This window comes from Aythya marila (genome assembly GCF_965140915.1).
Source record: "Aythya marila genome assembly, chromosome: 11".
NCBI lineage: Eukaryota > Metazoa > Chordata > Aves > Anseriformes > Anatidae > Aythya > Aythya marila.
Genome location: NC_139052.1, coordinates 1,638,505 through 1,665,629, shown reverse-complemented (window position 1 = coordinate 1,665,629; position 27,125 = coordinate 1,638,505). Strand labels below are relative to the sequence as shown.

The 27,125-nt window shown below is 37.2% G+C and overlaps 1 protein-coding gene across 2 annotated transcripts in view; it reads right to left on the bottom strand.

Moving 5' to 3' along the window:
* Positions 1–564: 564 nt before the first annotated feature.
* The window catches only part of GALK2 (galactokinase 2), a 52,454-nt gene continuing 25,893 nt past the window's right edge, over positions 565–27,125 (bottom strand). Inside the window, exons 6-10 of one of the 2 annotated variants that reach the window (XM_082769401.1) lie at positions 27,005–27,103; positions 24,169–24,321; positions 19,245–19,455; positions 10,114–10,315; positions 565–3,312 (exon numbers count right to left, since the gene is read on the bottom strand). In XM_082769401.1, the coding sequence (XP_082625527.1) occupies positions 3,105–3,312; positions 10,114–10,315; positions 19,245–19,455; positions 24,169–24,321; positions 27,005–27,103 (873 nt within the window). In that variant the 3' untranslated portion in view covers positions 565–3,104. The remainder of the gene's footprint in view (positions 3,313–10,113; positions 10,316–19,244; positions 19,456–24,168; positions 24,322–27,004; positions 27,104–27,125) is intronic. The other variant, XM_082769400.1, reaches the window with a different exon arrangement.

The following is a 27,125-nucleotide window of genomic DNA, read 5'->3' as shown; positions in this document are numbered from 1 at the left end:
ATATGGCACCAGGCAGTGTCGTTGCACTTAGATGTCTGACAGTGTTTCCATTCCAAATCCTTTTTGGAAAGGTTTAGAACCCATTTACTGCACAGTAAGATTAAACCCACAATTGAATGAATTACAGGCAGACACTATAGTAAGATGAAATCACACCACTGATAATCACAGCTTGTGCTTAAAGCACGCATCACCTCCGCATATAGTCTCTGACATTTGTTTTTGTTAGTTTTCCATGTGTGCGTGTGTATACTATTTCACATTATTTTAGTTGCAGAAAATGTAGCTTATTTAGACTGAAAATACAGGTAGAGTAGTTATTAAAATGTATTACAGTTTTTAATTAATGCAGCATTACTGCAATACAGTTATTAAAATACAAATCTTGAAAGACATAACACGTTTAGATGTTGGAGCTTAATATGCAGAAATTGTTATCCTAAACCTTCTTGCTTTGTTGTTAGGAAACTACGAATGTCCTTGCTGCTTACTTTACACATTGTTGCTATATCATTCTCATGCTATTTTATGTATTTATTACTAATGTATAAAAATGTCTTCAAAAGCAAATAATAATAAAAAACAGACACCAATTCATTCTTTTTAAAATTTATTTAAAAAGAAATGATTACTTCCTATTGGTAATTAAAAAAAAAAACAAAAAAAAAAATTAAAAAAACTTTAATTTATATACTCTGAATACCATAAATCTTTCAATTAGTTATGTCTCAATTTTATTTGCAGATTACAGCAAAAGTATGGCAAAAAATTGAAGCAATAAAAAAGGAAAGGAAATAAATTAATCAGAAGTTCAGAACGTTTGTTTTTATTCTTTTATTATTGTGCCAGTTTGTTTATGAGAATATCATTTATAAGATTCATTGAAAAGTGCTGCAGCCCAAAAGCTTGCCTACATGTTTTTGGGAAGGTTCCATGATTGTGTGATATGTTCAACTTGAAAAAATGAATCCTTATTCTTCTCATAGACTGAGCTTCCACGAATACAGCTGAACTAAAGTTTAACTCAAATATATGAAGGAGTACACTGCTTTTATGACAGGATTATAAGGAGAGACTCACTCAAACTAAGGACTGTATTTATTAAGACCAGTGATAATAAGGCCATGGCATTATTTTTCTTTAAAATCTCCGCGGTTAATTTGAAAATTCTTGAAGATATTTAGCTATTGTTATTTGATTTTTGGAGTCCTGTTTACAGATTTGGTTGCACATACAGCACATCTGCTGTACATTACAAACAGGCTACAAGATACTACATTTCCATCAATAGTATTAGTGAATGTCTTGAGATTAAACATTCCTGTAGTTCTAGATCCTGTTCTCTTGCTCTCCTGTTTCTCTTATCCCTTGCTCTTGTCAAATATATCTTTTAACTGTCTTCCCTCCAAATTCTGTCTCTTCATTTCTCCTCTTTGTGTCTAGACCCTGTCCTTTTCCTCTTGAGTACTTGATTTGCTTGATCTAGAGCATTCTCTGTTCAATTTTTCTTGATTGTCAAAATACAAAAAAATGTTCTCTAGTAATAGTATTACCATTGTATGTCCCCTCTGACATTCCTGAAAAGACCTGGCAGTCTACACTGGCTGTGTTCAAATTTGGCAGAGTCATCTCACAGAATTAGTAGCCTCTAAGAATTCCTATTTGGCCTGAATTAGCATGGGTAATGTCCAGAGGATCTCTTCTGAGAGATCCCTAATTTGATGCAGACTTCTAGACATCCACATGTGCTTAGCATCATAAAAATGTGCAGAGGGACAAATCTTGTTCTATCTTTTATGGCCAAAAGGGTTATGACATGAGCAAAACTCCTGCATTCTCATTGTAGATGGCACAGAAGCGCAAATTAGTGTGGGCACAGGAAATTAATCTTGTACCTAGAAGCATGGCTAGAATATTATTGGGGTATCTTAACATACAGTCATCTCTTTGGGTAATCATAATTATTTCTCCTACTGAGGAGATGGGCTATGAATAGTGGATGTTACACTTCAATGCATTGCAGTTATAATCTTGAGACTGCTAGTAACTTCCTTAGGCACTGCATAAAATAGGGGAGAGAGTATAGTTTGTCAGAAATAAGTTAATGATACTAACTCTTGGTCACACCTACTTAACCGTTATGTAGTACAACTGAGTGAATTCTCTCCTTAGTTATCCCTTATAATTTTTTTTTAACATGGTGAACAAGTTACATCTAATCCTTTGTAACAGTCTTGCATGAAAATGCAAATTCATCCACAGTATAGAGATGCACGGCTAGGATTGAACAATTAAAATACAGTATTTGGACAACTCAGCCCCAAACTTTGTTTCACTATTTGTTCATTCATTTAGTAGGGGGAGGACGTTGTATCATACAGCTCACAGATAGCATTGATTTTCACTTAAAACTTTCATATTAAGTCACCCTTGTACCACGCTACAGAAGAATATAGCTAGGAGGAACATTTTCCTGCTTAACATAGTGGGCTCCTGATGTTTTATTTGGCCTGCAGGTGCTCCTCCAATATTACCATTAATTGCAACAGAAATCATATTTGAGACTAGCATGAAACTTGTAATGTTTAGCAAGGTCCTTCCATTGTTTTTTGTTGTTGTTGTTGTTTTTGTTTGTTTGTTTGTTTGTTTGTTGTTGTTGTTGTTTAATTCCTTAGTTTGATCTTTCATCTTTACAGGATTCTATAAACAGAACAACATCCAGCAGCTGAAGTGAGCAAGCACTGAAAACTCTGCAAACACTTCAAGGTTCCTACCCTACAATAAAATGTTTCATTGTTCCACCTGGTCTTACTTTTATTACAGAAAAAGGAAAAGAAAATACATCTGCTATAACAAATTATTTCAATTTCAGTTTTCTGTGTCAATAGTTTTTTGTAAATGAATGTTTACACTGAAATCTATTTTTAGTATTGGGAAAAAAATAGATCTTAGTGTTCTTTTAATCACTTCTTCAGAAATGTATTTTGATAATAGCAACTGCTCACTATAATAAAAAACAGAGAAGGCTTTCATTTACTGTGGCATTGGAAGTCCTGCCAGTTCTAAATGCCCTACATAGTTTCTTTAAAAAAAAATTATGTTCTTTAGGCCTCAACAAAAACCAAAGCTCCTCTTCCAGGTTTGGTAGCAAACAGACTATTATTCTCCAATGCTAACCTTTGGACATCACTTTGGTAATAAGCTTTCTTAACATTTTTTAGGAAAGTATTCAGCTTGTCAGTAGGCACCATTGACACAGTGCAGCCACCCCATCCAGCTCCAGTCAGACGTGACCCAACGGCCCCAAATTGCCTAAAACAAAATAAAAAAAAATCATGAAAAATAAGCCAGAAGGGAGTAATTGGTCATATATTAAATTCCTATAGAAAACTAGTGAATACTGGACTCAAAATACCTCTGTGTTATCTGACTTGGTGAAATTCACTTAGTTGTATATGATATACCAACAATTTGTATTTACCATTTTGGACAGAAAAAATCTGTCACTTTAAGATGCAATGTAGTCATTTCTGTCAATTCTATGATACTGTCTTTTACAGTGCTTCAGCATCAACTGTTTTAAAGATCACAGTACAGCTGAGATGAAGAAAGCAGGAGAAGAAAAGGGATTGTGTTAGCAACGTTCATAAGACATCAGAAGTGAAAACAATACATGATAAAAACAACAAAAGAGGGTTCATAAACTTAATTGCACAGGATGTAGGCATGCAAGCTATTTTCCAATGTGGCAAAGATGAATAGCTCTATTCTTCCAGGGCAGATCTAAAACATGCTGAAGATTCACAGACTTCTGCAGGACTACAGAGAGTGCTGGTCAAGAAAATAAGAGTTCGTAAACTCATTTTTTTAAAGAAAAAAAAAGTCTTTTGCACTCAAACATCTGTTTATGCTGAATGGACAGAGCTAGGTATCTATCTTTAGAGGAGCCACATGAACGTAACAGACTTACAGCAGTAGAGGTAAAATAAGAATATAGTCTCAAAAGAACAAAATGCCTTTAATAATGGGGGCAAAAAGAAAAAAAATGATAAAGAAAAGACATGAAATGATAAAATCATTCCCAGCCTCAAGATACTGGCCTGCTAGAAGTGTCCTACAGCGAATCTCATGCTGTTACCATGCAAGATTCAGATGCCACCTCATTAGAATTTAGATGAATTACTTTCATTACTTTGCTTGCCTGTGTTCCTTATCTTTAGTTAGATTTAGAAGGAGTAGGAAAATACCATGTAATGAATTTCTTTTGGATGGTTCAGAAAACTCATTTGAAATCTTAATCCTCATGAGAGGTCTAATCAGATTTGCAACAAGTATTTTTTTTATATGTTTTCAATATCCATGCATTTGTGACTTACTAGTCATAGAATCGGTTTTAGGAAGGGTGAGATTCATGTGAATAATGTATTAGAAGATGACAGCTCATTCTGAGCAGGCTGTTGTGATTTTTTGCATGTACATTTTATGTTAAATGAGTCTGGTATACTGCTGGGTAAGAACAAGTTTAGGTCGTATTTCAAGCAAGTATTTACATATGTGTTTCATTCTAAACATGCTTACATATCTTCTTGAATAGAAACACTTTCTTCAGTGTCTGTGTGGTGCCACCCTGCATATTGACTCGATTTTATGTTCCTTCTTTATTTCCTGTTGGTGTTTTATTTTACTTATGATTCCTGTAAGCCACTCATTCTCTGATGCAATTTTTGGTTGTTTCTGGCCCATGGAGCAACCTCCTAAAATGAGCAAGATACAATCCAGTCTCAATTGCAATCAATAGGGAAATTCCCATTGACTTCATAAAGCCCAATCCAATTTTCAGAGTGGTAAATCAACTGTCTGTGTTCATCTGGTCTGTTACCTCAGTCAGAATTTTGTATTTCACTTGGTGTCTGGCTTTTATTTTGGTGGGCAACTGAAATCCCCTTAGAATTGTTCTGAACCTTTTATTGATTTCATAATTCTCTGCAGTCATGCTCATGCCTCATTTTTACTGAGTCATTTTAAAATACTTAGTTGAAATAAAGCGTAAAGTAGGCAGAAAATGTGCTTGTTTCAGAGCTGAAGTCACTGTGTTTCAAAATACTGTGGCTAATGATTTCAAATGTGGTGGTACGATTAGGTGCTCAGGGTGTAATGCTGAGGAACTTGGCATTTTGACAGGCAGTGCTGCAACACCTGAAAGTTAGGTATCTGAGATTGAAAGAATTCAGAAGTGAGCACCTAACTCTGCTGATACTGGAGGTGTGGTTGGTGCATGGGAAGTATCTAGGTCAAACACAAGGAAGTGATTTTGGAACAGGTCTGAAACTTTTTTTCATTGAGTCTCAGTCAATTCAGTCCTAAGCTAGGACTTACTCTTCTGGTAAAGTGGGATTCATAACCAGACACTCTCTTTGTGTGCACCAGCATCTAAATTATGCATTTATGAAGAAAAGAGCAGTAAGCAGACAGTCATTTTTTCGACAATCTTGCAGACAGAGCACTTACACAGTGAGTGACATGGATTTAACATGTGGGAAAGTATGTGCACTACCTGGGCTATAATGCACCCATAAGCAAAAGTAACAGAGGGGTTAGAAGGAGCACGTTAAATAATAATAATAATAATAATAATAATAATAATAATAATAATAATAATAATAATAATAATAATAATAATAATAATAATGAAGAAAAGCAATGTATGTCTACAGTTCAGTGTTAGAGGCACTTGGTGCTGAGTCTTGGGGTCTGCTCCTCATTTCCTTATGAGCTTACATACCTTGTTCCAGTATTCACAGGACAAAGAGAGAATTGTGAGTCTGTGTGTGTGTGTGTGTGTAAATGAGAGTGAAAACATGAATGCTACAGCAAAGAAAAGATTAAGAATGGAAAGATCAAGAATGAAAGTTGCACAGTTGGTATATAGAAGTGATAGGTAAGACAATGCAGTATGACATTTTGAAAACAGTTCTGTTGTGAGAGATGAAAAAATCAGCAATATTGTTAATTTGAAATACTCAAAATTATGAACCAGCTATTCAGGAAGTACAGAATTAACATGAGATTTAAATATAAATTGGGGGTGGTGGTATGGTGCATACTTCTGTTTCATAACTTAGTGTGCATTTGAGTAACATATTTAAGGTTTTTTGGAGCTGCAAACTTTTTCATTGGTTTTTGTTTGTTCATTTTTCAAACTATACCATGAACCTGTCCAGGCCTTGCAGCTTTAGGAAAATCATCAGTGATAAGAGTCTTGATAAAATGCAGTTGTCTCTGTATCATAATGTGCCTGGATGTAATATAAAAATTGCATTTTAAAAGTGATCAGAGAGGATTCAGCCATCTTCGTGTGGCTGGTAACACAAAAATTATTGGGTTTTATACCCCCAAGATATGGAGAATAAGGGAATGAAACTTATTTGTAAAATTCAGGGACTCGGGGAGAAAGTACCTCAGGAATTTGGGAGCTCAGTTCCAATGTTTTGTTCCTTACCTATTTAGTAAACCTCTTGTGTTTTAAAAGGCTAACAGGTAAAATGGCTATTAATAGCATGAGAAAGGTTAGAGAAAGAACAAGTCTTCTGTCTTTGCAAAAAATAAAATACTGACCAACTGGTGGTTACTCTTTTCAGCACTACAAACCACAGCAAGTATGGATCCCTTTCTTTCTTGGCAGATGCTGTACAGTAAAACATAAAGATCTAGGCAAAACAGAAAACATCTGGATATGCAGATTATTCTTCACAGTTTAAACCTTGTAAGGAGAGAACAGCAGTAGACTTGGGCAATTCTGTGGAATGTATTTTTGGAAGGGCTTTTTAAAGTTACAGGGCAGCTGTATATCATTGTAAGAAAAGAATGTAATTTATGTAGTTCCTGGCCATTTCTATAATCACATCAGCCAAGTTTTCCTAGAGTGACTAGTGATTTTTACGTGCCCTAGTTTTTTAATGCACAACTCAAGAAAAGTTTAGAGCTTTTTTTCCCCAATAGTTTTCAAAACTTATGCGCTGGATTAAGCTGTATTCATCTCAAATAGTTATACGCTTCTACAAATCTAATCATAGCACTAGAAAAATCATTCATGAATATGAAACTTCTGGAGAAGGATGTATTTCTCAAGAAATATTCTTAGTGGGACAAGACTGTAAGGAATAATGAACTAAGAACTTATTTGCTTTGTGCAATGAATATAATAGAACAGTTACAATCATTTAAAAATACCAATTAAAATTATTTTGCTCCACTGTGAAGCATAGTTATGTTCATCATACTAGCCATAGGTGCTTCTGCTGGCAAGTTAGAAATCTGAAGTAACATGGGCACACACGTCACTCTTTTTCTTCACTATTTTTGGTCCATGGAACTTTCAGTTCTGATTAATTTTAATTCAATTTAGTAAAATCCTAACTGTGTGCTCCTTTCCTTCTGGTTCTGTGGCTATGTCTATGCTGCTGCCTATGAGTTAGTGTCACGATACCAAAGCTAGCTCAGAGAGTAGCAGCTGCCTAGCTGTGAAAGCAGAGCTCAGCACAAATCAGAAACAGAGAATTTCCATCCATGTGCTACGCTTCATGCTGCAATACACTGCTGCTAGCATCCATGCCAGTTTATTCAGTGTAGCACAGGTAACTCCATGCTGTAGTATAAAACTTACTAGCTTATACCTATTTATTTTCCTCTACTTGAAACAGGGTAGTTATCTCTCAGCATTTTGGAAAAGCAGCCCTTTTAGTATGACTCCAGCTGCATGCCCTAAGTGCAGACACTTGAAATGGCTAGTCGCTTCTGCAGGGCGCAGTCATCGGGTACTTCTGACTAAGGCATCAATGCTGGGTAGTTACTGTAACTAAAAATAATGCAGATGTTAATTTGCAAGGTTTTTCCTCTGTCAATGGGGTCCCAAAAGAGCCTGCTGGTACCTGGCACTGAATCAAGACTTTGCAGCTTTTTTTGACTTGTTTGCTTTTGAAAACTGAGTGGAGCATAGTTTTTGTCTTCAGCTGTCTCCAGAGCCAGCTCTCCCTTCTCTCACGTGGACAGATGGTTCCCCTCTGCGTAGCTGGGACAACCTTGCTAGAATCACTCCACTAACTGAGGGACTGTCGTAGCTTACTCCATTATGTGATCCAGTAAACTGAATGTGGCCTGTGAGTTACATATAGGATTGGCTCCCAAGAGAAAGAGCAAAAATTACATTGTTAAATTACTATCAGATTGTCCAATGGGCTTCTCTGTGATTTATCACAAAACAGCATGTGTATCTCATATGCAAAATAATCCGTGAATGTCCAGAAGTCTTGCATTTGGTTTTTGAGATTGTAGTTTTCTGGCTTCGAAGCCATTCCATCTTGTCTGCAAAATTAATGAGACTAACCTAGCTTATTAAATAATCATCTGTATCATACTGTATCAATTTACAAACCTGGTAAATAGGTATTACAACTTACTAAATGCATACGACTATAAAAGTAAGAATGCATATGGCACATTGCCTATTTGTAAAATTCATATTTTTGTTATAAACCAGACTAATTTCCTAGTCAAAAAAATAAAATAAAATGCTGGTAAAGGATTTTGGTAACCTTCCTTTTTTTAACTTCAAACTGAGACAGTTTCTGTCTTCACCAAGACTCAAAGATTTAGAGAAAGAAACTCTATACTTTTATAGAGTCCCTGCTTCTGAAAGACAGTGAAACAGCATTCCTTGACCTCAGGTTTACAAACACTTAAGGCACACTGTATTTCTCTTCTAACAGGACAATAACCTCTAACCTTTTAATGCTCTGACTTAGGCCAGTTTCCCAAACTATGAGCACCCTTCTCCAAGGAGAAGCAGGAACTGTTAAAGGTGAGTAGCAGTATGAAGAGGGCACCACCAGGATTTGTGATGAATTGAATGAGCGAAGCAGCCAGGAGAGGTGGCTGGGACAGTGGCAGGGATGAAATAGTGGTGGGTAGGCTTGGGTGGGCAACTATTTATGCCCGTGTTAAAATAATCACCAACCACTGAATTCTTTTTATGGGCACTGAATTTAGATCAAAGTTAGCACAAGAAGTCTGTCTCATGATTAAATGTACCAAAAAAATGGAAGATAAGAGGGGCTGAAATGTGTATATCCTTTCATGCCAGTGCTGTGGTATGGATGAAATACTACATTAAATGTACTAAGTATTCATTTTTACTTTCTCTGTTAACACATGGTTATAGCAGATCTCATCACCCACTGTAAAAGAGTTATGAAAATAATGGCCTGCTACATGCAACAACCTGTGATTTCCAGCCCCTTCATTCCACTTTTCAAACTCCGTTTATTCTGGCCAGAGGATATGAAACTGGGAAGGAATAAAGGGGGAAAAGAAGTGACAAAATGACAAGGAATATGTTTTGGAGTTCACAGGACTTGTTTTACTGCAGCCCACCTGAGTGATGGAACCCAGCTAAAAGAACGAGGCTGGAGGAGAGATGGAGACTGAATAATGCAGAGAAGACTCAGATGCACAGTGTGGAGAGTAGAAGCAGGGTCAGACATTGTAATAGTTAATATGCTCATCATTTAAATGGTAAATTGCTTTCCAACCTATCGGGTGCTGTAGATAAAATTTCTAAGTAAAAAGAAAAAAAAATCCTTAGCATTTCACAATATACCATTACGATTTCAAGGCAACCTAGGAATGTAGAACAGTTCACTTACTATCTAGAATTCCCATGGTGGCAGTTCTTACATGGCTAAGAAATACACAAAAAGTAAGAGAGTTCAAATAAAACAACTAAAATAATGTTTTAAGAAAACCAGTTATGACTTCTTCTACATTTTTTAAAAAAAGAATAGCCAACACAGCCTAACGTAACACTTGTGATGATGAGTCAATCCAAAAGCAAAGTCTGTAATAAAGCCATAAACTGCAGCTTTCATCTGAAAGTATTACACAGATGTCAGTAGGGAAACAATTGACCATGTAATGTCCCTGCAGGAGATTAATTTTGTAATAAGAGACAAGAATACTTTCATTTTAAAATTGCAATAGCCAACAATGTCATATTTTCTCATCAATTCAAACAATATTCTCAACAGGCGATTACTCTTCCTTGTGGTCAAGACTTACAGGCAGATGTCTACCAGCTGATCCAGTTCAGGACAGCTGCATTCATACATTTCCCTGCAGCTGATATAGCTCTGGTTCATTAATTCTCCCAGCAGCTGGATTGCATTGGCAGGTGCTTCGTTGCATATCTTCTTAAATTCCAGCACTCTGGCAGCTTCACTATACACGTGCTTTGCACGCTGGTGTAACTTGAAGGTGGAAACTAAACAAAATGAAAACATTAAGTAGTAGAGTTATCCATTGTTATTTAATACAAAAGGAACATAAAAACATAGAATTGTTATTTTTAGTAATTCCTATTTCATATCAGAACACTAAGCTAAAAGTCTTCTGCAAAGGCTCACCTACATCTTTAAAAGAGCTAATAAAGTAGTATTCAGAATTCATCAAAATATGATGGGCACATTTTTATAACATTATGCACATAACAAAAAGTATAATTTTAAAAAATATATGAGATTAAGACTTATCTCTATAGGAAGAGATTTTAATGCACTGAACTGATACATGAAATATGAAACCAGACATACGTATACCCAACTTTACAGGTCAACCCCAAGCCCCAGAATTAGTTCATTGCTGTGTCACTGAAGAGACTCATTCTTCCCTCTTACTTTGCAGATACAAGCCACACAAGTTAGCAGTGATGTGCTGACAGACAGAAAGCACTGACGTGCATTAGGGCATTAAGCGAATGCTTTCAGGTTTTCAGATAGGAGCCAAACAGTCATGAGAACGCCAGAGAGGTGCCCAGTGCCCTGCAGGCTGATGGCTGCTGGCACCTGCTGGCCCAGGGCATTGTGTGTAACTGCTCCAGGCCTAATTTGCATCCATTGTGTCACACATAGACCTTTTATTTAAAAATAAAAATAAAAATGTAATGTTTATTTTGAAACTGAGATTAAAAGTACCGTTGGCCATACTTCCTGGTGCATAGGCAAGGAAGCCCTCTCAGGTATTTCCTCAATGCTGGCTCAACATGACTGCAAATACCACTAGGCTAAAGGTATGCTGAAGAACACAGGTGCTTTCAGTTTGGTTTTCAGGGTTTATTTGCCAAGCCTGGACAGTGGGGCAAAACCAGGAAGGGGATGTCTGTGGTTAAAGGCTCCTTGAGCTACTCCAAGGTTAGGCTGTTAAGTCCATTGTTTTCCTCAGCCAGTAGAGTTCTGTTTGTTTCAATACTATGGACTTGTTCCTGTTATTGAGGAAGTGTTACAGAAGCATGCAGGACAATTTAGTTTATGATAAAACTAGATCACTTGAACTTTTTTATATTAGCAAGTGAACCTTATTCTTTATTGGGAGCACCTACTACAGTATGTTTCATCATTACAACTCAAGCCCCTGGAATATCCCTCATTTTCTTTCTACACATGAATTCTCCTTTGGAACAAGGACTCTTTCCTCCTATCAGCTTCTGGTCTTTTACTTTTTAAAACTGCTGATGAAATATTCAAACACAGGCAAAAGGACGAGAAGACAGGCAAGCCCCTGTATTCCTAACAGAACTTGCTATCTGACCCAGACACATGCACTTCCTACTGGGCTGTTGTGTGGAGACAGACGAGTTCTGGAACCACTTCTGATGATTTTGGCAGTCTACATTTGCAATTATACGTAGAAGTCTTCCTTGAAAGACTGGAAATGAAATTGTGTCCAGTAGGAAGTAGTCTCTCATATATATATTTATATATATGTATACATATATATATATATACACACACACTTCTGATTGAACCCCTTACTAAAACTTCAACACTGTCTATACAATCTCTGTATCTTTCCAGAATAAGTGTAAATCACAGCTGTAAATGCTGAAAACACAGAGCTGATAGACAAAAATGGTCTAAAATGATAGAGCAGCATGGAACACAGAAGTTTTCTGCTACTGATGATACTAGTGATACTTATTTCATAATTCAATACAGACTGCTACTGAGAAACACTGTGTTGCTGTCTTGTGAGGAGGCCTTCTAAACGTATTTAAAGTTAGGATAGAAATGACAAAATTGAGAGCCCCCCAGAAACGCCACTCAGGAAGAGCATGTTCTGCTTTACCACTTAGAGGTGTGTCCTGCCCCACTGTATTTTGTTGCTGCTGAAATTACTTGCACTGTGTTTTGCAGAGCAACGTCTTGGTATTTCTGAATGTTGGAGAATGGCTGCGTGGCATTTTTTAAGGATGGTTTCTCTTTAAATATTCATTTCTTATAAGCCATTGTTTTACAGCAAGGAGATTTATAAATGTGCATTCGTTTAGGGAATATCTAAAGTTGCGTGAGAGATTGCCATAGCTCACACTCTCTTGTAAATCACCATTGAACAGTAGTAACCGAAAGAATGAACTGAAAACATGTCTGTTTTCAATTGTAAGGCAACAGACTTGCCAAAGGCTGTGATTGATTCAGAGACCACCCTTTGGTAGAGCAATGCTCTACTGGCCAGATTACCTTTAAAATCTCTGGGGTTGTGTTATGCTCATCATGTTATGAATTGGAATGGGAATGGGCACTCCAACCCCTGGCTGTCAGCCAGCAACTCTGGGCTGAGCTCTTGACAGTGTTCACTTGGTGGAGAGCCCAGCAGCGCAGGGGAGAATTTGCTACCTTGATGCTGTCATTCTCTCTGGGAAAGCAACCCTGACAAGCAGGTCTCAAACGAGAGCATGGCTGTATGTTATTTTCAGACTTCTTTGTGTCTGTTTACAGAACTGGTATCAGGTAAAGCCTGGCATCATTACATTAGCTGTTGGTTGTTTATGGGCAGTGTTTTATTTCGGAAAATTATGTTCGTGTTTAGTTTGCTTTTCCTCTCTGGCAGCATGTTTACTGTTCAGGTAGAGTTATCTTCAGGACAGCAAACACCTCTGTACTCTCTGAGTGCTATTCTAAAACAATCAAATGATTCACATATTTTCAGCTATCAACACCAAATGCTTCTGATAATAGAGAAACCCTCTTGGATCTCTTTCCGTTTGGATGGGTGGTCCAACAAACCATCTCCATATAATAAAAGATAGCAGAGCACACATGATATTCCCCAAGACTACATTTATATTTGAACCTTCCTACTCTATCACAGCCTGTATACTGAATATAAGCAGATCTGAATTAACAGGCCAGGCCATGCCGAAGAGCTATAGAGCCCATGATTTTAGAAGAGTGCAGGAACTGATCAAAATCTGTGTGTTTCATGGGAAAGCAACCATATTTCTTACAATTAAAAAAGAGTGATTTCATACACCACACTTTGTCATGGTTAAAAGAAAACTTAAGTGCGCACAACTGCTTAGTTTTTATCTGAGCTAGGGTTGGAGGGCTATGAAAAAAGAGAAACCGAAGCCCTCAAAGTAAAGTGGGCAGTGTTGTACAGTACTTGGGCTGTAAGGTCTTGCCCTCCGTGGGGCTCAAAGGAGAGCAAAAAGGCAGGATTTAGGGAAATCATGCCCCATTCTTAAAAGTATTTGGGTCTTTAAATCTATTATTGTATATGGAAATTAGGTACTCAAGCCGACTAAAAATGTAAATGTGTTTTCTTAAACCTTTAAACTATTAAGCCCTGGTTTCACACACATATTTATTTCCAGCTGAGGGGTATGGATATGCTCAGCTCACTCTGGCAGTTCAGGTAACTGCTCATCTCACCTGAGACATGAATTGCCCTACAGTACTTGTTTCTGTGACTAGAGAGGACGTTAAAATCTCCGGTGCAATGATGCTTGCTGACCGCCATGCTGACATAAGAGCAGTTGTCCAGCACGTGTCTGAAGTAATGTTTCTCCTGTAAAGGGATCTGTGCAGTATCCAGTCCTGGTGTTCAGCTTGATAAAACGCTGGAGCACTGTTTGCAGCGATGGGGATTCATATCAACTAAGGATTGTGTCTCTGACCAGAAACATGCTGTCAAAAGCTCTTTGTTCACACTGCTGTGTGTTCCCTCTCTGTTGCTTTCTGCGTAGCTCACTGCCATGCAGGAAAGCTGTTTGATTTTAGACCTAGACATGCTGGCACAATCAAAATCTCAGGGGCTTTGTTGTCCCTATCTGAAGAGACAATGTGGCGATTGTGATTTATGTTGTATGGTATCAGCTGCACACACACAAAGTTTCTTGTGGACTGAAGTGAGAGTGAGCTATATCTTCTATAGCCTGAAAGAAATACAGATCAGAAGTTGTTACAATGAATGTGAAAAGACAAAATGAGACCAAAGAAAACTTTGGGGAGGACAAGGAATCTTACTCCCAAGTCCACTCTTAGTGATGCTTTGTCATTAAGTTTTTAACACGTTCACTAGCAGTCAGCCTATTGCTGGCAGAGCTAATCCACCTTTCAAGTCATGGCCTCAGTAATTATTTCTGAAGCTTCAAAGAGAACACAGTCCACAAGGAATCTCATCCACTGTTAACTGCTTTGTGTTACCAGTCAACATCCATTTTTCAGGGAATGTCAGTGACTCTTGCTGACCCTTTGTGCATTCTCTGCACCCAGGCTTTGCTCCTCTGCACAGGATCTCTGTAATACCATCTGTGAGCAGCTAGACTTAACCCACTTACCAACCACCAAAGGCCCTTGAAAGAAGCAGTGACATTTTCCAGTGCACTAATAGTTCACACTGCAGCAAGAACCTTGCAATTTGTTAAGACACAATTAACATTAATGAAAGTTCATTCAAAATCCATACAGAATCTCTTAAAACAAACAAAAATCCCAGGCTATTTGTTCCAAACAAAAATGTCAGTTAGTTAAATGTAACAGAGAAGTTTACTGTGGGTTTGCAACTGTATCATCGTATTTTTTGTTTTAACTTTATTAAAATTGTGTAAACCTGTCCACTCCACTTACAAGGATTTTTTTCTCTACAATTAAACATTGTGGCTTCCCAGCAACTCATATGATTTGTTGTAATTTCAGTTTCAGCAGATTCCTTTCTTTAGGGACTTCCTGTACAATTCTATCTGACCTTTAGCTAAAGACCAGCCTCTTCAGGCTGTATATTTTTTTCTGGCTGCTTTGGCAGCTTCTTACGATGTGTTTCACTGTAGATTAACGAGCTACACATGGCTGATGGAACTGTTAGAAATTTACAACAGGAAAAACTCACCAATGCAAAATCATGGAGGGGACAGTTTCTACCACCATTACTCATGTGGAATAGTACCTTTCTCTGTTAGGCATCCTGCTGATTGAACATGAAGAGGGTGAAGGTTTCTGGCTCATAATATATACAAGAAAATGCTGCCAGATGGCTTTAATTTGAGCCAGATTGTGAACCCCCCTACTCAAAGTGGGGAACAGTTACTCTACTGGGACTGCTCAAGTGACTGTTTGTAATCCGGCTTTCTGAAAATAAATGACGGACCAGCCATTGCTGGATTCAGCAACCCTTTTAGCAGACACCTGCTTTGAGAATATGGTAACTACCAATTTCGAGCTGTTTTTTCTCCAGAGACGTGAGCTTTAGCAGGGCTGTTGTGACTAACCTAGAACATTCACTCCCTGTGCCTGACCTGTGGCAGTCCCAAAAGGCCTACCTCGGCTGAGTACCTGTATGGGGTCTGCCTGGAGCAGACGTCCTGGGGCTCATCCCAAGGAAGCTGTGGTTTTATGGAAGGAGATGAAGTGTGCCCCAATTTGGCCATAGCAGGGATCAGGCTGAGGCTGTGACAGGCACACAGATCCTGAAGCTGGGAAGTGCTCTTAGGTTCACCAATTTGGAGGTAACTTCTGTTCTTGTAAGACAGGGGCACTCTACAGCTGCACACAACAAAGCTCTATGTGTGGCTGAGCAGCATGTCTGAGAGTCCACCTTCACATACAGCCGTGCCTTAGTTTCTGTGCAAATAAAGTAAAAATTGTTCTTGTGTTGAGATCACCATTAATACAGATAACTTGGCAATGCGAATGAAAGGCTATTGAAACACCACTCCGTCAAGCTACAGGATGGTTTTAGAATTATCATTCCAGGAAACAAATAGGAGGGCCGTTCAATAGCCAAATCCCGACAACAAATGGATGCCTGTTATTCCCATGACAACTCATTTCCCAGGTTTAAATGCCACAATTAAATTACAATTTTATATGTGAAAACGAAAAATCAGTTTAAAAATAACTCACTTAAGAACAAAAAAACTTTTTATAGTTCAAAGGAATATGCTCTCCTGTAAAAGTGTCCTTTTGTGGTGAGGCTTATAAATACTTAATGTCCCACAATAACCACACACTAAATGTTCTGTGAAGCGCTCAAGTCCAAGACAAAATTATGATAAGTGCACCTTAGAATGTAAGAAATATTATTTTCTCTGGAGATGTTCAGAAGCCATGAGTGCAATCCATGTATAAACATTTGGAAGGGGGATTTAAACTCAGGATTTTGAGTTGGCCAAGGAACAACTGCAATAAGTTTACAAAGGCTTTATGCATCATCTGTGCTTCTCCAAACCTGGGGAGCAAGTAGGGCTGTACAGGGAGGCACCGCAGGAATCCCTGAGTACCTGCCTATAAAAGGGATGTAAAGTTGCTATGCATCAGCCAGCCTGGGACTTGCCCAAAGCCTGCCCATATGATTTTTCTTTGGGATCTGGATATTTTCTTCGGTCAGCCTTACATACACACAGAACTTTGTGCAAGTATACAGCACCATCACTGGAGCAGTAGAGGAAGGAAAGCTGGACTGAAGGCTGAAATAATATACATAGCACTGTCAGATCCTTAAACATGAGATACAGCATCAGTAATAATGTTAACTATCACTGGGCTTTGAGTAATACAAAAGAATTAAAACTACTGACAATTTATATTCAGCCACAGAAAATTTGGATTCCAGTAAATGATCTAAGTATACTTCTCATGCACATATTTTACACTTAATGCTGTAATATTTTATCAGAAAAGTTGATAAAACCTATACAAAGGAATAAAAGGTATCTTAAAGATTAGAGCTCTCTTTGTTCTTGTTGAACACGAGTTCAACATTCTGAAATCCTCTGCAGAGATTATTTATTTCTTGGTGGGTTTTCTCACATAAAGAAGCCAGGCTTTGTCATTAAAGTATAGTGGGAAAGTAGAGGGGAGATAAGGAAAATATTTTTGTCGAACACCCTCTGGTTTTCCAAAGCCAACATAAAATGAAATTTTGTTGAGTGTGTTAACAAAAAAGAAAAAAACACTGTGCATTTCGATTTTCTTTCTGTGTCTGTCTTGTTTCTTCTTTGTATATAGTTTTACAGAAAGCTGTTATTTAATTTTATATTGTACATGCAAAGAGACTTCCAGCATAACCCATTGTAATTGGCCTTATCAAATGAAATCATGGTCATGCAAGTTTAAGAGATTCCGTTCAGCAAACATCTGCAAACACTATTCAGAGCCACAGTATAGCACTTCCTTTGAGTTTCTTCTATAACTTTTGAGTTTAAATTTTTTATCCAAGTTTTGGGGGAGGGAGGGACGGACAACGCAACATAACATGAATAAAACAATTCAGTTCTACAGAGCTGTAGAATTTTATTTTATAAACCAGGTCTATAGATTATAAACATCTGTAAGTCTTGTACTGCTTCATAAAGGGGAGTTAGGGGACAGCATAAAAGAGTCAGAACTTTGTAGTTCCCCGTGAAAATGCTGCAGAGTACATCTACAGAGTTCAGTCTTGTACACACAGCACAGAATGATCATAGCTCTTTCTGTGAAGATCAAGAGCTGGAATAAGATATCATATTCCATGCTGGTACCCCTCTGGCAGTGTAATTAGACAGTAAGATAATTTTACGCTCTCTGATATCATTGTCTTGCAAAACAGATTATAGATTCAGGCCTGATCTCAGTTCAATATGTAACATTTACAATTGTTCCAGATATGCATATTATTTAAATATATGCACCATTATGCATATATATATATATACATGTTACTAATTTATATGCATAAAATATGTACCTCCCTGAAAGCAGTCTTGGCAAGGATATAATTTGGCTGTGGAGAATAGCAGAGGTATTAAAGCCACAGGATAGAAACAAAGAAGTATGCGTTATTTTAAATGCATAAAGTAAAATTCTAATCTCAACTGGAAATGACTATGTAGGCAAATTAATGATTTCATAAATGCTCTATTAAGTACTACTAGCAATCCTACTGTATGCATCCAAGACAATTCTTTCAGAAGCCAGTCAGTCTTTCAAAAGTCATATACACCAATTCTCAAGACTACATGGTATAATTATATGCGAGAATATGTGGGAAATACATTTAGTAGTAAATTGTTTACCTGCACCAACGTTTTTGTAAAATAAATAAATATATATATTGGCGGTAACAGAAACTTCTTTCTCAGGAAAGAGTGGCCCAGAAGATTTGTTGCATGTTTTATGAAGTGACTGTGTATTTATCGATTTGAAAACAGAAGCACAAGCTCCACCTGTGCTAGCCCTGAACACCAGTTAAAGAACCACAAACAGGACTCATTCGATCAATGCTGTAACCATCCAAAATGTTTGGTTTTGTTGGAGCTATGGCTTAAAAAGGAAGCCTAGCTTAGTCTTTTCTCTAGAATGAAGCCTGGATTATTTAGTGATGACTCTAAAATATTACAGACTAATCTAAAATAGTAAGTGATCTGCCACTTCTACCATTTAAGAAACCTTAAGGTACCTCTCTACAGGTACCTTAAAGGAGGCTGTAGCGAGGTGGGGGTTGGTCTGTTCTCCCACATGCCTTGCAACAGGACAAGGGGGAATGGGCTAAAGTTGCGCCAGGGGAGTTTTAGGTTGGATGTTAGGAAGAAGTTCTTTACCGAAAGGGTTGTTAGGCATTGGAACGGGCTGCCCAGGGAAGTGGTGGAGTCACCATCCGTGGAGGTCTTTAAAAGACGTTTAGATGTAGAGCTTAGTGATATGGTTTAGTGGAGGACTGGTTAGTGTTAGGTCAGAGGTTGGACTCGATGATCTTGAGGTCTCTTCCAGCCTAGAAATTCTGTGATTCTGTGATTCATTCTGCCATTTAGCATCTTGCCACCTAAGATTCTGGAGAACTATTCTGGCAAGACTTGTGTACTACCTACTAATATTAATACAGAACTATTTTATATAACACAAACATCATGCAGTAAAAAACGCCATTTCATATATGCTTACCATCTTGCGTGTTTTGACTAAGGATCTGAGAGCGGAGGTCCTCCAGGCTAATTCCCAGGCATTTACAAATTTCCTCTGTGCTGTAAGGCTCAGGATGTAATACCTCCTCGACAATGGTCAGCATTTCCTCTAGGCTAACTCCTAGCTTGGCTTGCACATCTTGGAGTCTCAACATTTTTTTCCAGTCCAGGCCTTTTGACTTTGAGAGAAGCTAAGATTTAAAAAATAAAACATATTGTGCTTTCCAGTTTAAAACTAACATTAAATTGTCCATTAGCAGCTTTAAGACCCATTTGTTCTTTTCACTTCTTAATTGGGAATCATCAATAGCCACTTTCAATCCACACAGAGCAGATAATTACTATATTTTTATATAAAAGCTCTATGAATGGCAGATACACATACACTCCCCTACCTGAGACATTGTCTGTGAAAGCCCTACTGACATTGTGTGATATCAAATCAGTGATTCATCCTTTTCCATGGATGTTATTACTTTAAACAACAGTTAATATTTCAAAACCACATTCAGACTATTGCTTATACAAATGCTAAAATATTGTAACACTGCAAGTCCCCAAGAAGTCTGTTTCTGCACTAATTTGCTCTAACATTGAAAACAGAGATCGATCTTTCCAAGATGCTCCTGCAGTTTCCTAATGATTGTTGTCACTACAAACCTTTCTCCTAATAGTCCTAAAAATATGAAAGTAGGTAGGCATAAGATTTGTGCTGGAGAATTAACTGTATTCATTCTCAATGTCTAGTGTTTAGGGTAAATTACAAATAAGCACATTCTTTTAACACAAAATTCAAAATTTTGAGCTCTACAAAGTTACGATGTGTTGGTCAGAATCTGTTCTGTTCCTACATGATTGCTATTATGCTAATTAGATCTAGATAAATGTGTTTTTCCCACTCCAGATAATGATGTCATGTGTTATGTATCTTTTTGATGTTTTGGCAATTGAAAAACACACCAGAACCCTAAAAGGAAATATGTCAGAGAGGCTTTTCTCCAGAAGGTTGCTGCATGTGATGATGCTCCCCAGTGCCTAATGAAAACACCTGAGCAAAGCAGCTTTCCAAATGCTTCCATGAGGTGGAATATTTTTAATGTTATTAGTGATGGAATGATATTAAGTGGTTATTGTGACAGATTAGCAGGGATGTGCCAACGTCACTTTACGGAATTGATAAATACACGAACTGCCTCTAATTCTGCACCATTTAAATTGAGATTAAAGTTTCCACATATGCCAGATCAGGCTTTATGTTTGCAGAGAGTTTAAAGTATTGCAGGAAAATCAGGGAATTAATACCTTTTCCCATTCAAATCCATGTTGAACTGGATGTTTAAGCAGATCTACTGTCCAGCTATAGATTCTCAACCTCCTGCTCTCCTCCAACAGCGCTTCTGCAGGGGCTTTTCCAATTGTGCTTTATTACGGCACATAAAAGTTAACTACTTTTGGTGCCATCTAGTGACTTGCTAAAATTTATACGAAGCTTAGCAGAGCAGAACAAACAAAATCCAATCAAAATCCCAATCATATGACACTGCTGTCATTTAAAACAGTGTTGTATGTGGTGGTGGAGAAAGAAACAGCTGTGTCTGGTGGCTAACGCAGAAATCAAGGTGAGAAAATTTTCTGGTGAAAGACTGCTTAAGTCTCTTCTGGACTGCTTTTCAAAGGCACTGAGCATGTAGACCTTTGTTAATTTAAAGCACTTGTATTTTGGCTTACTTATTGATCAGGTACAGTAGCAATTATTGCTTCACTTATTTCATTTAAATATTCAATAATATTTGGTGCATGTTGGTGCATGTTTATGACACCAACTTAGATCTGTTCCAAGATGCTAAATGAATGGAAATTTCCCTCTCATAATTTAATCCTAACGTTCAGCATCCCCTAAACTTTATTACCAGAGTTTAAATAGAACTAAGCATTTAGAAAAAAAATAATATAATGCTCTCTAAGGCAACAAAAGTCCTTCTACTTACTTGTAAAATAGATAATCCAGCTATAAATATTTGTCACACGCACTGTGCCATCTACTCTATTTTGAGTGGAGATGCTGTATTTTAAATGAGCTAACTACATTGAGTTTTACACATCAGATGTTCCAAATGGAAACTGACCTCTTCAGGCCTGCGGGCAGGGCTTTTGTGTAAAATTTTGTATTGTTTATAGCGAAATTTAAATTGTAACAGCACTGGGAAAAATGTTATGGGCAAAAAGATTTTTTTAAATATATTGTTTTTAATATTTAGCTGCAGCACCTCAAATTGTAATGGACACAGAACAGAAATGGGAAAAATCCCATCTATTAAATGTACAAATGTAATCCCAGCGCTGATCCCCACAGTTGGATATTTTCTTGATGATCTCTGACTAGATGGATTAAAGATGTGGACATAATCCAGCTGGCTCTTAACTGTCAGGATACAGGATCTGTAGCCCTTATTGTCTTACTGTTCAACACAGGCACACTGGAGCACGGTATGCAACTGGACAGTAAAACATACAGAGTGAATGATGGGACAAATCTAAATAAAAGAAAGCCAGGCTGAGAAGTATTGGGATACTTAGCCCTTATATAACACCATTTTCTTACACTTTATATTTCTATATACCATCTGAGTGTCTTCCCACACTTAACACACACTGGCTGATTAACTACATGGCATCCCATTTCAGACATTCTTGGCACCACTATAGCTGAAACTGAACTGAAGCACACCCTACAAAACACAGGTATAGCAGAATATTCACTAATGTGCATACTTATCCTGCAACACCTACTGCGCAAGTGTTCTGAGGTATAAAGTACATGTTAATTTCCTGTGGAACTGAGAATGTTCTGAGGAATGTAATTGACTTTAAACATGCTGTTTAATGGTGTACAGGAAAGCACTCAGAGACTAAAGCAAAAATTGAAAAAGAAGAAAAAACAAAACAAGAACAGCAAAAACTCAATCAAATAAATGGCTGTCTAGAAGGGAAAGGCATAGAACCAGAGACAGGCAATTTTGTGAGGATGCTCAAGATTTCATTTGCTGTAAGACAGACTGATATCAAAACGTTCTGTACTAATGCCAGCAGAGACATGTTGTATTGGTATCTTTACTTACACAGATTTCTGCAAGGAATAAGAAATATGAAAATGGCCTAAGTTGGAAGAGGGGAAAAAAGCCCATCGTAAGGCACTTACCAATGGGCATTTCTTGTAAAATATTATTGTGAAGCTCTGCATGTTATTTCATAATTCCATTAGCTTAATGGTGCATAAAAGACTTCCCTGCTTCCACTTACATACCTGCCCTCCTTCACCCCACTGTGACCTGTTCCTAAAGACAATCTTTCCTGGCTAAACATATTGTTATAGTGTGTGCAGCTTTCCATCTGGGTAGCATATGTTTAAAAATAGACAGGTGTATGTTGTTAGTCTACTTAAAATCATGGATCTGCTGAAGGTACCTATTTAGGGATTGCATCATAGCTAACAGGAGTGTAAAAAGTCATTCTTCCTTGCCACCTTTTGCAGTTTGCTACACAGGTTCAGTAATTTAAAGCAATTTAAAAAACTATGATTCAATTTGCCAAAGCTGGCATATGGAACAATACTTTAAAAGGTCTTACATCATAATGCACTTATGACAGTTTGCTTTTCAAAACAGATCGTTTTGGACCCTAAAAGACGTGGTTAGTTTGATCAGCTATCCTAAGTCAGAGGTTTATCAGTTATGTCAGAACCATCACGCTTAACTTGATTTGCTTAAAGGCATAGGAGCCTTCAATAACTTCAATAACAACAGCTTTAATATCTAACATAACACCTAAAATGCAGCTGTTTTTTATACGCCAGTTGAAAGCCCATTTTAAAAGTCACCTGAAGTTTAGCTTCCCTCCTGGAAAAATATCCCAACTAGCACATTTTATATTACTTTTGTCTGATAATTTCTTCAACTCTCACTTTTGTTTAGCATTAAGTATGGTATTTTTTTCATGGAATTATTATGCCAACAGGTGCTCAAAGTACCTGTTTGTTTAGATTGAGTATTGGAGTGTTGCTTAGACTTTGGTCAAATGTTTTGTGGCAAGGAGTTCCATGCAGCACTTTTTAAAACTTTCATCTATACTTTGTGACCCAATTTTTCTTCTTTCACACAGCACTCTATGTTGGGTATAATTTTGAATCATTATGCTTACTTGTCCTTTAATTTAATCAAAGAAAAATCCACTGTATTTTTATAACAGACTTAAATCAAACCCTCTATCTACATATTCCTAAACGTATGGTCGGCAAAATCTATAATTAAAGTGGAACTTAGATTTGTCATGTTCAGATTCCATGTATTTTAGAGATAATTGCAAACTACAAACTGGCAGCGCAACCTAAATGCTGGGGTTTGATTCAAGCCTGTTTTAAACTTCACACTAACATGCATGCTGCTATTCAGCATTTCCAATATTACTTCCAGGCCTCCAACTAGTAGCTTTGATGTCCTCTAAATCCTTGAAAATACACATCTACTGCCATATATACATATAAACATGTGACCACACTGGTTGCTTTCCATTATTTATCATTATTCAGCTTTAATTAGAAACAGTCTATCTCATTAACTGAGAATATTTATTTGCTGAAAAATAGACATATTTCCTCCATTCAAATATAATACAAAATAAATAGAATTAAATCACATAATCTTCTATATAAGGGCACTGTCTCTGCACTTCCGTTAAACTCAGCAGGAGTCCTGTTTCTGCAGAGATGGAAGTATCTGGTTCTGGAAAGAAAAATGCTACTTAAAGTAGCACCTAGCCAGGTGTTAAAGATACGATTGGTCAGAAGTGGAGAAAAACACATACTTAGATGAAGGTTTCATTAGAGTTTGACATAAGCCATACATTACCTTTGTAGCCAGACGACACTCCATTACCCTAGTATTGTAATGAGAAGTTGCTGCTTTATTCATTTCAACACAACTGTTAGCAATAACAAACACTGCTCCACTTGGAAGTCTAACATCAGTTGCCCTCAGAGGACTGAACTCTATCAACTTGGCCTATCAGAAGAAAAATGAATGGTTAGTTTTAATTTACTACTAGCTAGCAGTGCACTTAGTTCTATAAATCATATGCAAATTTGCATGTTTTTTCTCTTGGAAATCCAGGGACAGTTAATGAAGGAAACTGACATGAAACAGCAAGAAAAGAGACTTAACCTCATTGGCCAAGCTGCACATACATTTCAAACCCTTCCCTTGTAGCTGGATTTTAAAATGTTTCCATTAAGTCTTTGGGTTTTTTCAGGGTTTCACAGAACCCCACCCAACCTATTTTTCTTGCCTGTTTAAGACAACAGTTTTTCTTTGATCTACAGAAAAGTACCAGGCCTGGCTGAAGCTAATGTATATGCTACTAGAAACAAGCAGCTTCACATTCGCTTCCCCTACACTAGTGTCCATCTCCCCCTTACTTTTCTAATTTTCCACTAAATCAAGATTTAGTTCACTGAGGTACTAAGTATTACCAAAAGTTTAGGGTTGCCTAGAGACAGTGATCATGTTACATACCAATAATCAGAGAAATGAAATAAAATGATATATAAAAAGTAGTTACTGTCTCCTTTCTTCTAAGATAAGAGACTGTCTTGCCTCACAGATGCCTTACACAGGCTATGTAAGATGTCCCCAACATTTTGTGACCTTTTCGTGGAATAAGCTAGGCATGCATTAATTAAATAATTCAGGATGTAATGTAATCAAGAGATTAAACTCACATCTGGCTTTTCAGTGGGGTAAGCTGTAAATCATGTGCCCTGCTTTTGCTCCTTAGAATAGATTGTTACTCTGCAAGCAGGGACATCTTACTGGTTTTGGCATTGTTCACCCCCAGAGAGTTCCTTGAGCAGCTAGAGTGCTAAATAAACAATGACAAATCTGCTTGTACATTATGTACAGCATGTGTGTTACTCCCTGCCATTGAGATTCTGGACCAAGTCACAAAACTACTATCAAGACAGACAGGCTTGCTTACATTTCAATATACCCTTTAGGAACTGCTACATTAGATCAGAATGTACCACTGACCTGGTCTGGTGTCCTGTGTCTGACAGTAGCCTTAAATGGATATTTAGAGGAAATATATAAATAAGTCATATACAAAGAAATCTTTTCTTCTGGTATACTTTTCCAGCTTCTCATACTGGAAGATTATGGCGGTTATACTGACACTGGAATATACATCATACTATTATGTTTAATAGCCACAAATAGACTAGTACTCTATCAGCATATCCAAGAAAATCCTTTTTGAACCCTTTTTAAACTTTTGTCGTCCAATATGTACAGTATTTCTCAATTTAACAATGAATGTTTTGAAAAACAACTTCCTTGTTTGTTTTTAAATAAGCTGCTTGCTAATGTCATTGTGTTTCTATTAGCGCTTCAGTTATGAAAAACACTGAATTCTCAATTTACCTTCTCTAACCCTTTCAGTATTTTACAAAGCTTAAAAATTTCACCATCAAAGGTACTGTTTCTCCAAGCTGAAGTTTTAAATTATTCAGTCAGTGCTCGAATTGTTCTAGTTATGTTTTTTTTTTTTTTTGACATGGGTGGCCAGAGCTGAATTCAGCTGCAAGTATACTGAAGCAAGGATGCTTTGTGTTCAGTTTACGATTTCTTTTTTTTTTATCTTTTCTACCATTTTCTTTGCTTTTCTGACCACCACCTATATGTATCTGAAAAGTCTCCACTTATAAGATCCTCTGTGTGTATGCCAGGAAAATATGCAACTTTCTTCAGCATTAGTGTAGCCGCATGTTTAACACTAACAGTATAAAGCATGAAGGAAAGGTACAGAGTAGGCACAGGTGATGTGAAATCGAAAATAAATGTGTCATGAGGGCACTAAACATTTGGTGTAATTCTAGGAAATAGTTTATTTTCTGTATAAGCTCATCCAAGATATGGCAATAAAGCACAAAATCTGTAGAGATATAAAATCACTTCAAACAGATTATAAGCAGAGTAAAGGTCTCCCATGAAAAGCTGCATTCATTTCAGTAAATATATTTTGACACCTTTTAGGTTTGAATGTTCACAGTCCTGTGCACCCTCTGAACCAGTGGATGAACTTCACTGTAAATTCCACTGCGAACACTCATGCATAACTTGGCAGGTCCTGTGTATCATTGCTAGTCCACCTTCTGTCACCATGTTTAAGACAGCTAAATACCTTCTACATCAGAATTCAGCCACAGAATTGTCTGGAATTACCAAAACTGGGGAAAAAAAAAATCTCCATTGTCTTTCTAACTTGACCTGGCAAAACTTCCTAGAACTCTTTGGTTATAAGAAGTTTCAAGAAAGCATTTTTATAATAATTATCCCATTTGCACTGAATACAAGGCATACCAGCCATTCAGATTTCATTATATGGGAAATCTAAGTTCAGTGATCAATTAGCCACATAGTGTGAAACCTGGAGCTCTTCTAGGGTGCATCTTTCCCCACAACTTTTCTTTTCTTCTTCCTTCCATTTCTACTTTTCACCATCTTATTCTTTCAAACCTGTTGTACCCAATTGTGCACAAGTTTATACATATAACTCCTGTTTTGTTTGCAATGGTGCTTATCCTGCTTGCTGAGTTATTCTATTTTTTTGTCTTTCTGCTAGATATGAAGACATCATTTACATTAACGAATATCACATTGTTGGTTTAGGTCAGAAAGATCCACATACAGTTCCTTCTTCTGCCAGGAAAGAGATTGCCTGGTCCATTCCTCCACCTTCTGTGCCAATGTAACGTTCACTCTTTGTGCAAATTTCTGCAAGTTCCACCTGAAAAAACAATAAATGTGAA